Below are 22,860 nucleotides of genomic sequence, written 5' to 3' on the forward strand. Positions count from 1 at the left end.
GACATCTAAAGGATAAAAAAAAAAATATATCAGAGTAGGACCAAACCAAAAGAAAAGAGCCCAAGAAACAGATACAGGTGCAGAGACCTACACACTTGCACACTCATGGATCCCATAAATACAAAAAACCAGAAGCCATAATATGTTTGAAAAGAACATATAAAGAGAGGGAGGGAGGGAGAGAGAGAATACAAAGATAAAGGGAAAAAAAAGCTCTGACATGACATTATGAGCCAAGGAACATCCAAAGATGCTACTGACTTTGTTTTCTGTTGGCCATTAGGACTGATACACGTGTGAACTCGTAGAGACTGAGGCAGCATGCATAGGATCTTTGTGAGTCTACACCAGATGGGGGCCTAGAGCTGAAAGAAGTAGACACATGCCCCCACCCCTAACCAGAACCTATCTCCAATTAACAAGCACTTGCTGTGGATATCACGCTGTATAAATAAAGTGCTGATTGGCCAGTAGCCATTCAGGAAGGATAAGGTAAGTGGGACAAGGAAGAGGAGAAGGCTGGGAACAGGAAGGCTGGGAGGAGACATTGCCAACTGCTGCCATGAGAAGCAACATGTAAAGATACCGGTAAGCCACAAACCATGTGGCAAAGTATAGACTAACAGAAATGGGTTAATTTAAGATAGGAGAAGTAGATAACAAGTAGCCTGCCATGGCCATACAGTTTGTAAGCAATATAAGTTTCTGTGTGCTTTCTTGGTTGGGTCTGAGCTACTGTGGTACTGGTGGGTAAGAGAGATTTGTCCTGACTACTTGCAAATGAAAATTTAGTCTTTTCCAAGGAAGTCTCACTTAAAAAACAAACAACTCTGAAGGATACATTTTAAATACAATCACATAAAGACAGAAGCATGTTGGAAACATAATAATAGAAAGTGAACAATGCTAGTTATAAGAATAAAAATGCTTCTAACTATATTGATTTCAATCAAAGTACTACAAGATCAAGGATGAATATGATTGTCTGGTAAGAAAATGATTAATTCATCAATAAACATGTGAACATCCCAAGTGTATCTGTACCTAACAAGAGAACTCTAAAGGCTTTTAAACAAAGGAGACAGAACTAAAGGGAAACAAATCCTTAATTGAGATTTTCACAGTGCTTCGCAGTAATTCATAGAACAAGGTGATCAAAATCAATATCGATATGCCATTATTTAGACAATATGGTGAACCACCTTGGCATTCACAGAACACTTCTGTCCAACAGCTTCAGAATACAGTTGTGTAAGTACATGTGGGACAGTAACCAAAGCAGACCATACGCTGAGCTAAAGTGAGTCCCCATAAAATGCAAAGATTGAACATCTACAGAATAAATGTTCTGAGTATGTTGGGATTAGTAAACTATATCAATTAAAACCCATACCCCACCCATTCATTTTGCTTTTTAAAAATGTCTATTCCTTGCATAACCCTTTTGTAGTGTTATGAATAAAGATGTCCTCCATAGGTTCATATATTTGAATGCTTGGTCCCTAGTTGATAGAAGTGCTTTGGGAAGAATTAGAAGTTTAACTTTGTTGAAGGAGGTGGGTCATTAGGGGTGGATTTTGAGGTTTTTAATAGCCCACACTAGGACCAGTCTCGCTCTCTGCCTCCCACTTGTGGATCAAAGGTAAGCTCTCTGCTACTGCTCTAATGCCATGCCTGCCTGCCCACTTCATTGCTCCCTGCCATGACTGTCATGGACTCAGCCTCTGAAACTCTAAGCAGGCTCCTAATTAAATGCTTCTTTTATAAGTTTCTTTGGTCATTGTGTCTCTTCACAGCAAGAGAAAAGTAACTAAGATACCTTCATATCTGACTTTCTAGTTATTGTTGATTTTCTCTTTGAAATTGCTGCAAATGTTTTGATTCTCAAGTTCATGCCTTTGTAATGTAGTTTTAATTAGTTAAATTCATTACAGGGGCAACTTAACTGAGTCAGTCAGTATTTCCTAGAATTCTGATGTGTGTCTGATCCTGTGACATGGATAATCAAGGCTTATAGCACTTAGGATGTACCAGGCACTGATACAAAGCTCTTTGCATTTATAAACCCATATGCCTCCTGAGTAGTCCTTTGAGGTAGACACAATATTTTTAATTTTTAGGCTATCATCCAAAGTAATAAGCTATATTATAGCTTTTTTTTTTTTTAAATACAAATGTGATTATTTGTTCTGACTCACCCCATCTCCCACTGTCTTCTTCCATTATTTTTGCTGGTCCTGTTACTTCTCACAAAACAATACCCCCTTCAGCTTTCATGTTGCATGTATTACATCATACCCTTTTTCTACCCTCGAGATCTTCCCCTGCCTTCCCATGCTCTCCTTTATATTTTTAATAAAAATATATGTATTAATAAATATTTGTATCTGTGCATCTCCCTATATAGAGTCTATATGAAAGAAATATGATATAACATTTGACTTCCTAAGACACTTAACATAATCTCTACTTTCCTTATAAATGCTACAATTTCAACTTTCCTCATGGAAGAATAAGATTCTACTGTGTATGTGTACCACATTGTCTTATTCACCTTTATTCACCCATCTGTTGACAGGTATCTGAACTTGTTCCATTTCTTTGTGATTACAAGTACAGCACTGAACATGGAAGTTCAAGTATCCATGCAGTGAAACATAAGAGTCCTGCGTATACACATATCCAGGGTGGTATATCTGAGTCATATGATAGCTGTAGTCTTAATAATTTTAGGAACCTCTACACTGACTTCTTTGTATCAGCAGTGTGTAAAGATTCCTCTTTCCTATGAGACACTTACAATGTAAAATTGAAGAGGCAGGGGCAGAAAGAGGTAGTCACTTATTCCCAAAGAGCTATTAAGTAGTGAACTAGAATTGTCGGTCCAGATCACTTGGCTCTAATATTAGGTTTATTTACCATGGTGCTTGGTAAAATCCTTGAATGTTGAGCTTATAGACTGGTGGAAAATGGGTGATAGGACAGGTAGACTAGATAACTCAATGTGGTAGATGTTTGGAACTCCCCCTCACCTACACACACATACACATATCACCATGACCATGTCTGTATCACAATGAGAGACACCTAACAATCTTCCTTATTTCCCTTTACAGGCTTGCTTTGAAGAAAATACACCATCATTTCATTTGCACTGAAAAAGTTATCAATAAAAATTTTAACATTGTTTCATATGCTTTCTCAAAGACCTTACATTTTAACAGGTCATTCTTTACTGAGAGAACATACATGTTTCTAACCTTGGAATGCCGGAAATACATAGGGCAGATATAGAAAGGTATTCTTGATGTCTATCTAAAATGAGCAACAACACAGGTTCTTCTTTATCCTTAGGTAACTTGGAACTTGATACTCTATTTTTTTAATACTATAGAAATTAGACATTGGTTTAAATTTAGGATGAATAATCTTTAGAAAGTCACTTAACTCCATTTAAATTCATATACTTATTTTTCTTTGTTTGCTTTGCAGAGTTGTAAAGATTAAACAGTTGACACCGTTTCAGTAGTGGGATCATCTCAGCACAGGGTGCCTGATTAATGTCAGAAAAAATCCAAGTCTCAACTTCTGAGGCTCATAAGATTACATGATAAGGGAGTTTTATGAAAATACATATAGTCATTTATTGTTTCATAAGCTCTGAGAGCCAGTGAGAATATTGCAAAAACATAAGTAATTCAAAGACAGTAAGCTTCAGGCTGCACCTCTGTCTACAGATTTTCATCCTTTATTTCTTAGGAGTAAATAGAAAATCTTTTTCAAAGCCAACAATTATGAAAATGATAGAAAACAATGTTAACTTTGGCTGAGAACTGTATCTTAGTTTGTATCATCTACATGATGATCTTTAATCAGCAGCTTGGTTTTTGAATCTGGGTGTTGAGAGTCTACACAACTTTCAGAAATGACCACATTCTCTTCTGTTTTGTTCCATCCTGTTCCATTCCATTCCATTCTATTCTATTTTATTTTTACCTCCTTAAACAAGAAACAAAACCAATGCCAATAAGATTTATCAAAATTTTCCACTTTAAAATTAGACCCTAATTGAAGTTTTCATGTATATTAACTGTAATCAGTAAGATAATGAGTAACCAACTCCCAAGCAAGGAGAACTTTTTTATATATAAATGCCCAAGCTATCAAGAGATATGCTAATGAATTTTGAGAGTGCATGGTTAAATTGCTTCAATATCACTTATTTCAGTTTTCTAATCAATAAAATCAGTAAAACAAAAAGTTCCCATATTCATTTCTTTTTTTTTTTGATGATATTTTATTAAGGCATGTAGGATTTTAGAGCATGGGAACTGGAAAGGTATTGGAATAAAGGAATTAAGATTCTAGATGAATATGAAAAGAGGATAGTATTTGTATAATTGTCATCAATGAATCAATGTGGAAAGGCTATGAAATCTCTTCTTATTCATTGGACCAGTTATGTTCCTATGGCCATTTAATAAAACTAGTGTGCCAGGGAAACTGCTTTGATGGAAATGATCTCAATTGACAGGCTGCGTGTAGACTGGGAAGATGATCAAGATCTTATGGGAGGTCCCACTGTTGTAATTGCTCAAGTGTAGGGGTTCTAGCTATGGCTGTCCATTAGGTTATGGAGTTGCTACAAGATATAGCTCCTGTGATGCATAAGGCTTTTAAACCACAGTAGCTCTCATTCAGATCTGCCACGGACCTCCTCTCTTGCATCCTGAGCAGTCATCTGGGATGGGATATTCATGTGCTAGTCCTTGAATTGCATTGCTGCAAAGCTATCTACAGAAAAGTAGTGACTGACACCTCCTGGATGGCAAGTCATGATTCTTGTCCTATCTCCTTCTGAGAAAAGAGAACCAACATGTCTTACAAGATTGAATATTAAGTAGAATCAAAGATTATTCCTCAAGGCCCTATGGGACCAAATAGATACAATATGATATGAAAGACTAGGAAAAAAATCATTAAAATTCTAGTGCCAAAGAAAAAATATTTTACTTTAAAATTACAGTAAATAAAGCATTTGCTATTATTAGAAAATTAAGAAGAAACATGTCCTTTCCTTGTTTCCTGGTTTTTGGTTATGGTTCTGAGTCATTCCTACATGCAAGTTCCCATTAATCCCTGGGCCTGTGTATTGTTGGGTTTTTTTTTTGGCTTTTTTGGGGGGACCTGCCACCCAGCTCCCAAATAAATCACACACGGAGGCTTATTCTTAATTATGAATGCCTGGCCTTAGCTTGGCGTAGTTTTTAGCCAGCTTTTCTTAACTTTAAATTATCTCATATACCTTTAGCCTCTGGTCTTTTTCTGTTCTCCTACTTATGTAAATTTTACTTTTATTCCATGGCTTGTTGGTTGTGTAGCTGAGTGGCTGGCCCCTGGCATCCTCCTTCTTCTCTGGCCGCTAGATCTCTCCACTCCTCCATCTTTCTCTCTCTTTTTTTCCTTCTCCCAGATTTCCCCCTCTGTATATTTTCTTTGCCTGCCAGGCCCACCTGTCCTTTTTCCTGCCTTGTTATTGGCCAGTTCTTTATTAGAGCATCAGGTGTTTTACATGGGCACAGCAACACAGCTTCATAGAGTTAAATAAATGCAACATAAACAAAAGTAACACACCTTAAAACAATATTCCACTGCACCTGTGCTTATTTGAGAGGGCAGCTAAGTGGCTATGCTTCTGTCTATCAGTACCAGAAGATTTGGAAACCATCACAGCAATGGCATATAGGAATTGGCCACTGAAGCTCTCATGAATGTCAGCTGAGTCTCATATTTACAACATGTGATGATATCATCACACTTTTTTCTTACTTTTCTACCATCTCACTCTTTATGTCCACGAGTTCTCTCATTTCTTAGAGCTCATATACTGAGACTATCTTTTGAATAGCCCATCTTAGTTTTTCTTTCTCTGAAGTCTTTCTTTTCCCCAGAGTTCATCTCAGTTTTATCCCTCTGGGTGTCAACTGGCTCAAAATATCCTGGTCTAGCAATCCTCAAGGGCACTGACTGACTCTTAGGTGGCAGATAAGAATCATGTTTGATGTTTGTGCCTCGTGCTCAGTGCCATTCTGGGGAGCAAAGCCTCTCACCTCACTGCGTGACCTACATTATCTTCCAAGAACTTTAAAACAGCACAAGTGTTTGGGAAACTAGGTGGCAGGGAATAAGAGGGCCTATTGAGTGAAAAGAAGGGGCAGGCTGACAGAGAGGTATACACAGTCATATTTGATTTCAGGACAGAATAAAATTCCTAGAAAATGGACTCATCTATCAGGCTTCTCTCCAGAATGGTGACAGGAAATTCTGAATATCTACTCTATCTTTTCCACGAACTTGCCCTGCTTTTCCATAACAAAATCAGTGACTATTTCCCCCATACTACATATATAGGATACACAATGGTGGGAATGTCACTGTAACAAGTGACATTTACCCTCATGGGAAAGCAATTCCCATTTATTATTTATGCCCCAGGTACTGTGAATTCTGATCCTGAATATATATTTTAGGAAGTTAAACCAACAAAACTACATATATGATTTAAAAACACCTGTGAAGATAACTTGACATTTGGTAAGTGGTTGAACTAGTAAAGACAAACACATAAAGTATGCACATTGACTACAGCTTTGAAAACAAGAGCATACGGACAGGCACTAGGTTGAGAAGAATTTTGACAAGAGAGGGGTGCACAATATGCTGTATATCAATGACTCAAATATAGAATACAATCACAAGAATAATCATTTAGTCATGTGGGAGCTAGAAAATAAGGGTATTTTCTTGCCTCCAAATGCATTTATGAGTGATCTGGTTCAGTTTTATATCTGGAGAATGCAAGCATTCTTAGGGCGCAATGTACAATTTTCCTCTCTTATCTGACTTAGGTTTGACTGTTATAAATATCACATCTACAGAATTAGGGAATTATAAAATTTCAATTAAATTAATTTCAATTTAAGGCTTTAATTTTAAAGCTCATGATTTTGTAAGTCTAGGGACTAATCCACAATCTTTCTTCTGGCTACACAAAATCAGGCTTTGTGCTTCCAAAGGGGGCAACAATGCTGAGGTGAAATGTACTGCATAGGCTAATGTTTGAACCCTCGGTCCAGAGCTGATTTGGTGGTGCTGTTTGGGGAGGTTGAGGAGGCTTTAGAAGGCAGAGCCTTGCTAGAGGAAGGACATCACTGGGGCAGCTTTTGAGAGTTCATAGCTTTGCCTTAGCAGTAGTTCATACTGTGCTTTGTGTTTGTGGTTGAAGATGTGAACTCTCAGCTTCCTGTGCCTGCTGCCATGTTCCATGCCTGCTGCATTTATCCCCACCATGACAGACTTATCCCTCTGGAGCCTTAAGCCAAAACAAACTCTTCTACATTTGTTTTCTGTCATGGGATTTGTTATATAAGCAGAAAGGAAACTAATATAAGTGCCAATCTTGGCGTTATTTTCAGCTCCAACTACTGTCCAATGAGTTAAGCACTGTGCGTTTTGTATATATTGTTGTTCTTTAATTTCTGTGGCACCTCTGAATTGTAGTTATGTGCATGCTATATAAGACACTGACTCCTATTTAAGTTTCTTACTGAATATTAAGTCATAACCACAGTGATCGTGTTGTTATAGTAGACAGTGCAACAACGAAGTGCTAAACAAGCACTAAACTAAGCCATTTCATCTTACAAGGGAAACAACAATGAAACTCCCATTAAACTGATGAGAAAACTAAACCCTGAAAGATCAGATAATGTGTCCAAGGTCTTGGATTGACTATTAAGTGGTAGAGACAGGATTCAAACTCTATATCCCAACTACAGCCTGTTTTCAGAATCACGGTCACAAGGCCCACTGTGGAAGAGTAGGTCTGGTACCATCTCATTGCTCTGTCACTCATCAATACTCTTGGTGCCATACCATATTGCATCAGGTTTGGAAGAAGAAGAAGAAGGAGAAGAAGAAAGGAAGAAAGAAAGAAAGAAAGAAAGGAAGAAAGAAAGAAAGAAAGAAAGAAAGAAAGAAAGAAAGAAAGAAAGAAAGAAAAGCTTCAACAAAGTTGAGTGACTTGTCGTCAGTAGTCACATGACAAGTGAGTGATTGATGGTTATTGATGGTTATCATCTTGACTTCTAGTCTGGTAATCTTCCTATTATTTACAACTAGTGGGAATGAGAAGAAAAATCTCTTTCTAAGAACAAAAGTAAATGTGAGATCTCTTTCTAAGAACAAAAGCAAATGTGCGAAAGCCTCAGGGAAATCAAGTTTAAGAACTTTGAAAAGACAAAAATCCCCCTTACTTCTTTTCTCTGCCATTTATCTCATAGGACTCTGCCCTATAGGTACTGGCCAATGTCTGTCCTCAGAAAACAGCAACCTACATATGGAGGTGTCAGAGCACTGATGTGAATGAGGTAGCTCTGAGAGATGTATCTATTAATCCTGCACCCTTGGTGTTCCAGAATTTGGTCAAATTTCAAGTGTGCCTGTGTTGTGTATGTTCATGTGTGAAGTAGCATGGCAGTAGGGTGGCATACCATTTTTTTTTAATTAAAAATAGACCCCGTGAGAAAAACTGACCTTAGAAGGTATAATAACTGGTTATATGTTAACTTGGCTAGCTCACCCCTCCATCTCCTCTCCATCCTCCCCATTTAATCAAAATGTTTTTGTTTTTATTTTTCTGTGTTGAGGCAAGGGGCTCATGGATGCCATCAGAGTGCAATTTGCAGGAGTTGGTTCTGTTCTTTCCATTATACAGATCCTGGGGATTGAACTCAGGTCATTGGGCCTAGTGGCAGAAGCCTTTACTCCCAAAGCCATCTACTCAGGTGATGTGGTCATTTTCTAGTTGGAATGAACATCTGCAGTCAGTTGACCCTAAGTAAAGGTCATTTGACTCTCGTGACTTGGCTATGACTCATTCACTGCCCCTGTGGCTTCCTGGGGAAGAGCCTATGCTGCTACAGACTGCAGTTTGAACCATGACCTATAGATTTCAAGCTCACACAGAATTCCATGGACGGTGAACAATTTGTCTAAGTGAATCTTTGTAACTCCTCATCCATCTGTTTGAGCTTCTTGTTCTATTTCTCTGGAGAACTCTGACCAGTACAGGTCTTGACAAGACTGAAATGTGCTTTAAGAATTCTGAACATACAGGCACAGCTGGAATATGTTGGGAGAAAACTCAGCTCAATAGACATGACATTAACAAGTTTCACATAGGCAAGGTATCAGAGCAAATGGCCTTCACTACCATTGGGTCACAGCAGGCAGTTGCAACAATCTCAATCCAATCAGAACTGTGGTGTGTGGACTGTAAAACACAGGCTCAAACAGCCAAGTGTCCCTGTGGCAATAAAATGAAAGCTGAGGGTACAGAACAGGAACCCAGATTCTAAGAATCAACAACATCAAAGACAACATCTTAGAAGTATCAAGAAATCCCCCTGCCCAGTCAGTGCTGGCAGCTCCAGGCTTCTCTTGTATCCTAGAGAACTCTGATAGGCAAGAGCACCTCCCCTCTCTTATTTATATCAGCTCTGGGATCTGACGTCAGTGCTTCCTGGGCTGACAAAGGCATATTTTAAATCCAATCTTCCCCTTGAAAAAACAAGTACATCATCTCAAATTTCTCCTTTGTCATCATCTCCAAGAAACACTTACCCTAAATGACTACATGGGAAGCCAGGAAAAGAAGGTATGGGACAGGCATTTAATCTCACCTTGGCTTCTGAGGTGGGTTCCAAGAAGCACAGGCGATTCCCAAGTCCCTCGGCTGCCAGGCAGAACTTCCGCTGCTCCTTATGAACATTTGCTATGCACTGGAGTACCACTTCATCCTCCTGTCAGAAGAGAAACAGAGTGTGAGGGGTGGGGGCAGCCTCCTACTCACCAAGACTATATCACCTGATTTCTGTGTAACATTTACATATAATTAGGTAAAGTGCATGTTTAAGTTTGGATCTATTCCCCAAGATACGATATTATGTTAAAAAAAAAACAATTGAAATCCAAAACACATCTGGTACTAAGCATTTTGATTGGATCAAAGATACTTAACCTGATCATGGAACAGACATGTTCTGTACATATACACCATGTGTTTCCCTTCTGGCATGTATAATCTACATGAAGATATAACTTCAAGATTTGAGTGAATATAAAAATAAGTCAAAGAAATCACTCCAAAAGTGAAGGGCACAGTAGGATGTGATTGAAGGGAACAGAAAATACAGAAGCAGTCAGAGTGGGGTAAGATGAGTGGAGAGAAAGTTCATGTCAGGTTGTGGAAGACGCAGCAAGCCTGGTTAGTGGGTGGGAATAAAGGAAGCACACATGCCAAAGATGATAAATCAAAGATGGCAAAGGCCACAGAAAGAACATTTTATGGGAAAAGAAGATTGAAAGAAGTCTGGAGATCCAAACAGGACAGAGGGGTTGAAACCCAAGCAGAAGAATGTGTCTGAATTCTCAAGGAGGACTTCTCCCTTTTGGAGCATCCTCTAAAGCAACCCTCCTGAAATTCCACAGGTCATCATGGCACTCTTTCCGCCAATGGCTGTGGGAAGGAGGCATACCTCCACTGACAATAATAGAACACTTCATGCACAACACCTCTCACTCAGGTCGAAACACTGTCCTTTCCCATCTTCCATCCCTGCTCTCCCATCTGGCATTATGGCTTCTTCCCCATCTATTTCTCTTGACTTTGGACTGCCAATGTCAGAAAGATTTCCAGGTGCAGTCACATCAGAAGCCAATCTAGAACATACCTCTATCTTGCCATGAGCTCCATTATCTTTGTCCTTCCCTCATGGCTCCTAAGCTCTCAGTTTCTCTTAGAGAGTTGGAAAGTCACATTAAATAGAAGTGGACTTTCTTACTCTGTGTCCATAATATGCAAATTAATTGAAAAAAAAAAAACGCTTCCCCTAAGGAATGTGAACATGTTGACTAGTAGCAGATGTGTACAGAGATGTGTGAAGGTATCCTGAGATAGGTGAGGGTTACAGAGCAGTGTGACTAGCCACAAGCTGGAGGTGTATGCAGAGGAGACTCCGGGCAAGAGCAGAGTGCTATGGTTATATTGCATCACTGGAATGTTACTGTTATCAAATTGAGTCTGTCATCAATTTAGGACACTGAGCAGTGAAGTCAGACTTCATGGTCTTCATTTTTACTGAGTGGAAAGAAAAACACTTCAGAATATCATTGCTATTTAAATATGGGCTCAGTGAAATCTCTAGAGAGAATGAAATTTTTCCCCAGGTGGCTTTTCCCTCTAGCCTGTATATAAGCCAGAAGTGGTGTGATCTTTTTGAAGGACACTGGCAGCAGGGGAATGGACTTAGTTGTCAAAATGACTAAGAGGTTACTTACATTGGGAAGCAGGGGTCATAGAAGTTAAATGGTCTGTAATATAGGAGATGGTTTTCCAAGTGCCTAATGCTTTCATGAAAAATGCTAATTACAGCCTGCACTGAAAAAAGTAGTTAACTATCTCCTTTCTACACACATTTTACTGGTATAAAACAAACATCCCCAAATAGGCACTTGAAAAAAAAATTGGAATGTGGCTATAGACCAGATTTTTCCATGGACCAATAAAATTAGGGAAATCTATTCTATCTGGGTCTTCAGAGTCCCTTTCCAAGACCCCATTTCCCATTCCTTTTCATCTCAATGTATATAAACCACTGTAATTTGACCTCATTCTGGCTACCTTAGGGCCTATTGGTCTTCTGAAAAATTTCCAGTCTACACACATGCCCATACATTCTTATAATAACACAGGCTGCCAGGAAAGCAATAAATAAAATGAACTTGACCTGAATAACCATTTGACTACATAACCAAAAAAGCAGCCCCACACCAGAACATGCCTTAGTAGGAAGTCAGAAGCAGCCCTATGCCATCACACATCTAGATGGGCAGTGTAGGTGACATGCAGATGACTGTGGAATTTTCAGCCACCGTCATACTTCACTCTTTTCCATTCTGTCCAGAGCCATATGCTCAGTGCTGACCTGGCTGTAGACAACAGCTGGCATGACTGCCTGCACCTGCTTTTGCTCCATGCAGCAGCTATTATCTCCACAGACTTTGCACAGACAGACATCTGGAGCCACCAAGTGCTTGATGCTCAAACTTTTGCACTAAATTCCATTTTGAGTAATGGCATGAGTCACTTCTTTTACTAATAAAATACAGACCACAAGTCCCTCCAGTTGCCAGCCTTTCCTAATTTATCCAATTCCTGTACTAATCTGTACACTTCCCTCCACCAATTTGTCTTGCTTTTGTTCACACATTGCTCTACCTCACATCCAAGTACTGTCCAGGGATACCATTAGTAAAGAAGTCCCCTTATTTGGAACTTGTACATTTTCCCACATCTTGCTTATAGCACCCCAGAAGCTTGCATTCTTCTCACACACCTCAATGCCAACTTCAGACCATTACTCTCCTGCTCATGTGCAAAATCCTTTCCACTTGGGGGGGCATGACTGCCACTCTCTAAAGCATCTCTGGCAACCTGCCAGCCTCCTACACTTCTCCCATCATTTATTTGGCTTTTAAGAACAATCAGAAAACCCAATAAAGTTATTTGCATGAGTTCAACATACAGTTATTGACTAACTTCCAATGACAAGACATTCTGCTAGACTACTCTGAATATACAAAGTTTTATGAGGCAAGATCCATTAACGCTGTAATAATGGAATTGAGGGTGAAAGGCCAGTGTGTGGGATTTTTCTACTTCACTTTAACTGTCATCCCAAGTAACTTTAAGGTTTATGTGCATAATGAGCCTGAAGTGACACTGGGATTTAATTATTTCTACTGTGCTTTAGTAAGACATCATAAACTTTTCTGGCCACAATTGAGAATGATCCATTTCTAAAATCCAAAGCTAAACTATTCCACTCTGAGAACCTAATTTTCTCTCCCTATGTTTGTTATTTGTTTTTGAATTCTTATTCTCTTCCTTTCAAGTCTTGCTCAACTTTATTAAGACTGTCAGTTTCTAGAAAACACCCCCAGCCAGTTATTTTATCTGCCTCAGGAACGAGTTTTTTTAATAGAAAAAATTACTCATATTATGTGTCAGTATAAATTTATAGGATTTCCTAGTAACATATTTTCAACTTTGATTTCACTGCAATAAAACTACAAATTTTCCTCTTTGAAAGAGGAGAAGGAATCAAAACAGATATCACTCAGGCAGTATCAAATAACCACACTTCTTATTTCCATGAGAGAAAAGCAAAGGAGAGAGGAGCAAGTGCTTTTGGGGGTCATCAGCAATGGTAGGGTCAGATAATAAGATCTTTAGGACACACACTCTGTCCTTCAGGGTGAGAGCTGTGACTCACATGTCCCCATGACACAGAATCTTTGAGACCATGAAAACGTCCCTGCCTCCTCTCAAACAAGTCCAACTCTGTTTCTTTTAGTACCCCACAGTTGAGCTCTAGCTTCACCTCTCCCTCATTCCAACTGTCTTGTCTTCCAGGCAAATCAAGCCCAGAGACTCTAAAATGTTATTGTCAAAAGCCCTCCATTCTCTTATTTCACTCTATTCTGGCTCTTCTGCCTTTCTTCCAGGTACTTCCCTTCTCTACATTCTCCTTCCTCTCCTAAAGATAGAGATTGCATACAGAGTCATCAGCCTCCTTTGGAATCCTCAACCACCCCCAAGCTTTCAGTTTTACTCCTCAGAATGTGCTATGCAACTTACATCTTCACCATGTGGTGACATCTATGTCACCACCACCCATGGCCCAAGTACTATTGTAGAGGTGGGGGAAGAAAAATGGCAAGAGCAAGTGGTCTGGGAGGACCAGAGACACACAGTCTCTTCACAACATTATAGGATTGCAGTACTCATGAACTCACAGCAGCTGTAGTTACCTGAACAAGAACCATACAAAATCAATCCAGTCAACATTCCAGCATGGAGCAGGAAGGGGTTCATGAACTCCTATCCCTATCTAAGGAGTTATCTACTGTTGATGGCTTCTGGGGTAGGGGAGTCATTTCTGTAAGAGTGTGACCCATAGTCAGTTAACCATAGTCCACTAGATGACCTTACACTCAGGACTAGAAGGGGAAAGACAAATTAAGACTCAGTGGGTTGTTAAAAAAAATAAAAGGATACAAAGTGGGTAAATCTGGGAGAAGTAGGGGAGCAGTGAATATGTTAAAAATACATTCTAGTCTCACAGAACGAATAAAAGGTAATTTTAAAGGAGGAACATGTATCTCAGGGGTAACTCTCAGTTTAATTCTAAGCAGCAAAGAAGAAAATGACAAAAGGGGAACCAAAAGTCAATTTAATCAATTATACATATTTTATAATAGAGACTATATACTACTAGATGATAGTTCCATTCTTACAAGGTATGTGCTAATATATTTTGTATTTGATAAATAGGTCAATGACAGGTAAAATGAGTTGCCTAGTGCTACACATCTTGTAGATGACAGACTCAAACTTCAGTCACCCTAGCATGATGCCAAACTGGATCTTGGTCATCAAGAGACTGACCTTAGCAATATATATGAGTTCATGCTTATCTGTCTTTAAGTATCACAGTGATGGAATTGATAAAAATAGGAATATTTCAGCCCTTTAGTGCAGTCAAACAATGTTAAAAAACCACAGAGTACCTGTTCCAGAGAGCTCAAAGTCAGTTAAAAAAAACCTTTATGTCTAATGACTACAACTCTGGAAACAGTGACCATCAGCCTCAAACCTTCATTAAAGGTAAAAATGATGATCATCCAGGGTGTATATTATATGTCAGCATCCCTTCAAGTTATGAGGCTCACGCGTACCAGCTATTCCCGTCACACTCAGCTGGTGGTAGTGTTGAGTGATTGTCCCTGAACAAGGACAATCTCTGCTTAGAGTTCACATCATCACCAGTCTTCTCTGACAAAGCAAAGTAGTCATCTATCCAAAAGAATCAGAACTTGAAAATGATGGGGCTTGGTTCTCCTATCTTACTGCTTCTCTCTTGTCTCCTAGCTTGAAGCTCAAGGATTGAGACAATGGGGTGCCACATTTCCCATGTAGGGGCTGATGGCAGGCACTTTGGCTCTCTTCTCTCGGGGTCACTGTGAAAGAATGTTCTAGGATAAAACAACATGGCTGGCCATCCTATTTCAGGTAGATCATCAGATGGCTGATGACAACCCTATAGTTAGAACTGTGCATCATCAGTACAGAGAGGCTTGTGGGCAGTGAGCATGTGAGACAGAGCCCGGGCCAGTAGATGTCATGGTTCACATTTACGGGCAGCTAGCACTGCAGAGAAAAATTCATGACATTGACTGTCTCTGAAAGGAAGATCCCAGTTTTCTTGACCATCATGTTTTGTTTTACAGAGCCAATAATGTTATTGCTGCCTGTTAAGTTCATGCACAGACATGTGTGAAATCATGCAAAGGCTTTACTAACAGTATCTCTTAAATGAAAACTAAACAGAACTTTTGGAATTAGACCATCTACAGGTTGTCCTACAGGGACTAAGGAAAGGGTTTTCTGTGTGTTCTGATTACCACTGTGACTATTTGCCTCGTTTTATTCTAATATCTTTGGCAAAGAACCACTTATGTACCTGAAAATTCACAGTGCCTAACAGCGTATCTTCACTACATAGAAAAGCACAAACATTGTGAAGTCAATGAGAGACCTATGTATTCTAGAACAACTGGCCATGTTAGCAAAAATATTTATGCATAAATTTGCTTAATAAAGATCCCTCTTAAAAGTTTTAACATACCGTTTGCTCTCATAGAAGAGTGATGAGACATTCCATTATTCTTAAGCCCTCCTTAGAAGTTATGAACCAGATATTGTAGATTGGAGGGGGACAACCAGTTCAGTGTCTCACTCTCCAAGGCTAAGAGATAGCATTTACAACACTCCCAGTGGCAGCATTAACATTTTGTCTGTTTTGGTTTAGGTTTTTAGTGCCCCTTTGGTATTGCTCTTAATGGTTTAGAATCTGTCCAAAGTTGGGATGACTACCCATCACTGACTCCTTACTACTCCTGGACTGTGGCAAACTACAATAAAGATTTTGGGAGACAACAGACAAAATTGATACAGTTTCTCTCTTTAATACTTCCTTCATATGTCTTAGGCAATACTTTTTATTTCTTCCTTCCATCTGTGGGCTGATCCTTCTAGAATCTTTGACAATCTCTTTAATATTCTCTTTTCTAACTCCAGAGCAGTGCTTCAGAAACTCTTCCTCAGGGTGCTTTCTTTCTATGAAGTCTCTCCCTTGGTAATGCTATAATCTGTTGAATCCATGAAATGTTACTTATATGTATGTCTCAGTGCTGACTGTTTGGCACTGAACAACAATTGGTGTGTTCTTCCCTGGGGAGGACCACTTCTCCTGTTCCCAGATTTACCCAGTTCTTTGTGTAAGGTTGAGAGTTCAGGAGCTTTCCCCATCTAGTTTGGTGCATTTGTTGGTATCCTCCTTACCCTTTCTTATTGTGACTCATCTCCTTCGCCTGGTCACATGGAGGCATCTTTAGTGTGACAATTTATCCAGAAGCCAACATTTAAAACTGGAACAGTTCTTCATCATTTAGTCAAAACACACAAGATTGATGACCACACCTACTGCCTGAACATATGCTGCTTTGGCTTTTTTCTGCTTTAGATACACTATCCACAGGGAGAGATATAAACAGGAGAAATCCATACTACCATAGCAAGTCACAGCATGGATTGTTTAGCCTCAGAGGTAGCAAAAGTCAATGGCATAAAGCTAGGGGAAAAATTTTTGACCTCTGGATCTAACGCTTCCTGAACCTTATTCTTTAAAAAGCTGTGACTAGGGCACTTTAACTTTATGGGTTCATATCATAAATGCATGTCTCCACTTTGTTTCATACTAAGCACTGTGACCTTGTAGGCAGAAAAGTATCCAACTCTGTACAGTGTTGCTATCCAGGGATCCTGATAAAACTGTGTCATGACAGATGCCCTTGGATGTTAAGAGAACTACTTATTCAGTTGGTTTCCTTAAGTGTTCTCATTGGCTCCTGTGTTGAAGCACCTTTTTTTGGCCATACAGTTTCTTCATAATACCCACCCACCTTGTAAGAGACTTTCTGGTAGTGCCTATGTTCTGGGGAATGGGCGGTCATGCATACACTTTTTTTTTTTTCTGGGAAATAATGCAGTGACGATAATTCTTTCTGTTTATGATACTTCAAGGTAGTTTCTGATACTTTTCTGGTACTTTTTGATAGAAAAATGTCAATGAAACAAAAATGCAATGTATGGGGCACTGAAAATACTGTGTACATAATCTCATTAATCTATTGCCAGATGCAAAATTTGAAAGCAAGAGCAAAGCATCCAGCAATTTCCATACAAAATCTAAGAGCTGTGGAACACTGGTCTTTTCAAAAAGGATACTTGATGGTTGGTAGATTGTAATGAAATTTATGGACAACTCTACTTTCTAAACCCTTGTCAGATGGGTAAAATATTGAAAACAGGTTGCTGGCAAACAGGACTTGTTTTCATTATTAAATGATAAAGTCCTGTGAATGATCCTGTCCAGGATAAGTGTCTTTAAAAATCATCCACTTCTTCCAGTTATATTCAGATAAAAAGCATGTATGCAGTCCAGAAAGATTTGTATCATTTGTAAGGTGCTAGACTCTGTTTTGTGGTCAGGGACTTGATGGCATACATGACCACAAGGTAACCACTCTCAGAGAACTGACGTTCTAAGAGGATAAACATGATATACATTGGCCCAAACAGGCTTTGGATAGCAGCTCTATGTAGAGATGGTGACTGATTTGGGATACAGAAGCACCAGAGTCAGTCAGTGACAGGAGCACAGGGACACTGGATCTACCTCTCTCTTCCACACAATTCTCCTGATACCTTCCTTGCCCCAGGCTGAGCCATCGTGAATGTATGTTTTTCTTAAGAATTTATACCTCTACACTGCAAGGTAGGATTTTATGTTTAAATCTGCCCTTCCCAGATACTTAGTGATCAGAGGGGATTTTAGCCTGTTCATTGTCATCTTGGCTACTCATTCCAAACACCTGCCCTCTGGGAAACAAACACTGAATGAAATAATGATTATGAGAAATAATGGATCAGAATGGTGGGTCAAATCTAAAAAGCTGTAGATTAAAAATACCCCAAAGCACAGGAACTATATCAGATACCATATGGGATTATAAAATACATATCATGAATAAGCAAAAGACACACCTAATTGAGTGAAAGCCCATCTCTCCTGGCAGGAACTCTCCTCAAACCAAAGGCAAGGCTAAGTGTTTAATGTCTAGGTACTACACTGAAGTTCAGAGTTGAGGGTTGTATGAGATAACTTCTGGCTTAAAGACTGCAAATCAGTAGAGTCTTCATATCATACACCAGTGAGCAGAGAGCAAGTACAGATGGGATGGACCAGCAAGACAGTCAAATGTAATGAGTGCCTTCCAAGAATTATTTCCAACATTTTGTATTTTTCAAATCCTAAAACTTCTCTTCAAAATAATTATCTTGAGGCCCATTCTATAGGGAAGGACACTTAGGCCTGAGCTCAGGTATGTTAAGTGGCTGCCTGGAATTGGATAGCTATTGCTTTTATTCCTTCATTATTTTTATTGAGTATCCATTGATTGCCTACTACATGCTGTGCACAGCTTGATCCAGAGAATAAAAAATGTTTCAAAGCTACTAAATGGCTATTTAAATTCAGTTCCTTATGACTCCCAAGCCCAAATTCCTCTCACCATACCAAGGCTCCTTTGTCAAGTGTGTGTTTCAAGTTCTTATGTAATTGATACTTTCCACACACTTAGTGATGCTAATTTTTTCAGTTTCTTCCATTACTGTAAAGTAGAGGTGGGGAAGGAATGCAGTCAAAAAGGTTTTGTTGAGTGGGCACAGTTTTGCTTTCTTAAATAAAATACAAACAACCCAACTTTCTAAACCCCTCTCAGAAGAATGCACAACTTTCAACTCCATGGAGATTCCCTCCTCTTCACCATTCACAGTTTCACTGCTGATCACAAGTCATGGAATAACGTTTCTGAAGTCTGTCTTAAGAATGGGCTCACAATGAGTTCAGTTGATATCCTTGGGAGGCCTGCTTTTTTCTGAAGGGAAACAGAAGAGGGGGTTGGGGGTGAGACTGGGAAGAGTAGAGGGAGGGGAAACTGTGGACAGGATGTAATATATGAGAGAAGAATGAATAAAAATTTATATGTACATATACAAATATACACACATACAGATTAATATATATGAAAGATATACATATATGTGAAATATATGAAATATATATATATATATATATATATATACATATATATACATATATATATACATATACATGAAAGGGCTCAAAAAATATACCTACTCTGTGATAAAAGTCCTTAGAAATCTTGGCCAAATCCAAATCCGATAAAAGCTCAATAAAACTGAAAGCATAGAAGATAGGACTACTCAATTTTATTAAACATAATGCTTTGTTACTTCTGTAAAAGACTGGGATTTCTTCCAAATTCTGGTGAGGGAGGGAAAGAAGGATGAAAGAAATCCCCCATTGACTCCCCTCCACATTATGTCTGACTGAACTCTTATAATAATTTCAATCTCAAGCCTTGTTTGGGGGAAGTTTTTACTACCTACAGCTGTAGAACAATCCCAGGAGATTTACCAAGTGTATAGATTAGGAGCAAAGTAGCCTAGACTCTAAAGGTTGTAGCCAAAATGCCTGAATGGTACATGCAAAAGCAGATGGCCATTACTTCATTACCCTTTTTATCCACAGATACATGACCATCCTAAGTCCTGGGTTCAGGTTCAGCTTCCTCATTTCTAGGATCTTGGCCCTCATGGGGTGAGCACATAGGCACTACACACAGAAAAAGGTTTTGCTACCAATCAGCCCTTCCCATGTGCTCACTCCAGTCTCTAAGAAGCACATATTTCCCAGGTTTGGCTACTAGCCACACTCTATTATCACTATAAGGGCCATCAGTATAAGAACCACGAAAATACTTGTATTTGAATTACTTTGGGAAACTACAGTCTCTTTCACTATGATGCAAAAGGAAGCCCTAGATCTCTAGGAGACTCTTGATTTACTTTGGTGAGGAGGGCGCAGAAGATATAACTTCTGTATCCTACAGTTTTTTGTTGTTGTTTTTATGACAGTTCCTCATCTGATCGGAGCCTACAGGATAAAGAACTAATCCAAACCTTCTATAAGCAGTTGAGCTCAACTCTACATGGACACAAGAGTCACTTGGAGCACTTGAAGAAACGTATGGATGCCTGGGCCCAAGCCCACTCCAAATGCATGGGAGTCTCTGATTGGTGCACAGAGAAAAGTACCAAGACCTAAGCTGGGATAGCAGGTATTGCGAGACAGGTATGGAGTCACAGGGAACAATGAGCAAATTCTGGATAGGAAGGGCAAACAGTGGGTGAAAGACCAGTTACTGGACTTCTTTCCCTGCTAGGAGGCCACACAGCCCTAGGCCACTCTTGACCCCAGGGTTTCAGGTCACCAAAAGCTATCCTATTAAGTAAGTTGATTTAAAACAAAGGCTGATCCCTTTGTTCCTCTTTCTTGAGGCCTCCTGAGAATTCTTCCCTGCAGACAGGGATGAGGTAGGAAGAGGATCTGACAGATTGAGTGAATCATCAGAAGCAACTAACGCCTCGCTGACATTGCCAGAATTAGGGAACCATAAATTCACTCTAGGACAGAAGTTGAAAACGGAAACCTTGCTGTGTTGGGGTTTTTAGAGACGCAGAACCAATAGGAGGTGTGTGCACACACAGATTTATCACAAAACTAGTGTTTATGGAAGCCAAAAAGTCCTGTGATGTGACAACCCCAGTGACAGGAGGAGAGAAGCTGCTGCTGCTGTAAATCCTGGAGTCTGAAGTCTGTCAATAGAGGACAGATGATCCAGCTCGAGGAGAGGGCAGAATTTGCTTTCCTTTTGCCTTTTTTTTAAATCTGGGTCCACTACCCACTGAATGATGTCTACCCACTCTACTAGAATATGGGTCTTCTTAACTCCACCTCCTAATTCAATAGGAAGCCCTTTTAGAAACACCCTGAGAGGCATTTCCAGAAATGTTTTACCTCCTTCTTGGATATTCCTGAACCCAGTAACCTAGAACAGGAAATGATCATCACACTATGTGACCCACCAGCAAGTTGTCATTAATGTTCTAATGTATCTGGCTCTGTCTATGTCACGCAACTTACCAGTTTGTTTCCAATCTATTCTCAATCTGCTCCACAACAACTGTGAATGACTTTCTGGTAACTCCAATGAGAGTAGGTAGAACTATTTTATTATCCATGGTTAACATTCTGTCCCTAAAGAAAACAAAGAGCTGTATAGCTAGGTACACTTAGGTCTCAAAACACTTAACTGAACTGTTCACAGTTGTAGAGAAACAGATTAAAGTCTATTTCTGACAGCAACACATTTCTTTCTCAGTGGCAGGAGCTAGAAGCCCTCAATATGTTACTAAGTTAATATCCATCCACCTCAGTTTTTCCTATATGACAAAAAGGAAAGAAATTTTAGTCTTCCTTCCTCAAAGTCGGGAAAATACATGAATACTATTACACAGTGTTAAATAACATATGTGACTTGTAAGTAAATGTGTTTCTAGCAAGTTTTTAAAATCATAGTTCATCTGCAGGTAGCTATTTATATGCTTCACACACACACACACACACACACACACACACACACACACACACACACACCCCACTTCTCAGTATGCAGTATACATGATCCAAGGGATCGGGAGCTTTTAGATGATAAATTTCTGAGCCAGTTTGGGGGTGAGCAATCAACATCCATTACTTTTCTATAAGTTGGGTCAATGATGAAAAATGATATTTAACATACAGCTGCTGCTAATTGTTGCTTTGATTGTTTATAATTGAAGCTAATCTACGAAGCCAGAGATGCACACAGTAACAGCTAAAAACAGTGCTCATCTCTACCAGCAAACCCCAGAAGGTTCTTATGACCTCACATCTCTTCATACATTTCATGCAAATATATTTACATTTCAAGACAAGAGAAGAAAAAAATAGTCTATGCAAAAATCACAGGGGCGGTGGTTAATGTGGAGTTAACAGGTTAGTATAGTCATTAAACTCAAACCTCTTAGTAGTTCAAGATAGAACTTGAAATAGTTCTATGAGAGAAGAAATTCCTACACAAAGCCACAAAGATAATAGGTAAATCACAACCCAATGATACCTTGTACAGTTCATATTCTAATTAAAAGCTTTCTCTTGGGAATAGGGAGATAGACCAGTTGGCAAAGTTCTTACCTCAAAAGCATGGGAATCTGAGTCTGGTCCTCAGAACCTACATACAAATGCTGAGTATAATAACATATCCTCGTAATCCCATTGCTGGGAAGGGAAAAAAGGAAATCCTTGGGACTTGCTGGTTAGCTAGCCTAGCTTAACTGGAAGCTCCAGGCCAATTAAAGACTCTGCCTCAATGGACATCGGTGGCATGCCTGGTAATGATATGTGAGGTTTTCCTCTGATTTCCACACATACATGCACTCACGTATATATTCACTCTTCCCCCACCCCATGAACACATACACAAACATGTTCATAAAATTTCTTTTTCTCTAAATTTCCTTGCTGGCTTGCCTGCTCAGCCTACAATCTATGTCTGTTAACTAGTTAATCCTCTTGGCAGTCTGTGAGATAAATTATTTAGGCTTTTTGATAGTTATTTATACTGAAGAGTTCTAAATTCTAAGTA

General features: G+C 39.3%; 1 protein-coding gene across 1 annotated transcript in view; it reads right to left on the reverse strand.

Moving 5' to 3' along the window:
* Window positions 1-22,860, reverse strand: part of Ryr3 (ryanodine receptor 3) — a 521,956-nt gene that overhangs the window by 343,897 nt on the left and 155,199 nt on the right. The window contains 1 exon segment of the mRNA XM_036183838.1: window positions 9,744-9,863. Coding sequence (XP_036039731.1) covers window positions 9,744-9,863 — 120 coding nt within the window.

Source organism: Onychomys torridus, chromosome 4, assembly GCF_903995425.1.
Source record: "Onychomys torridus chromosome 4, mOncTor1.1, whole genome shotgun sequence".
Lineage (NCBI taxonomy): Eukaryota > Metazoa > Chordata > Mammalia > Rodentia > Cricetidae > Onychomys > Onychomys torridus.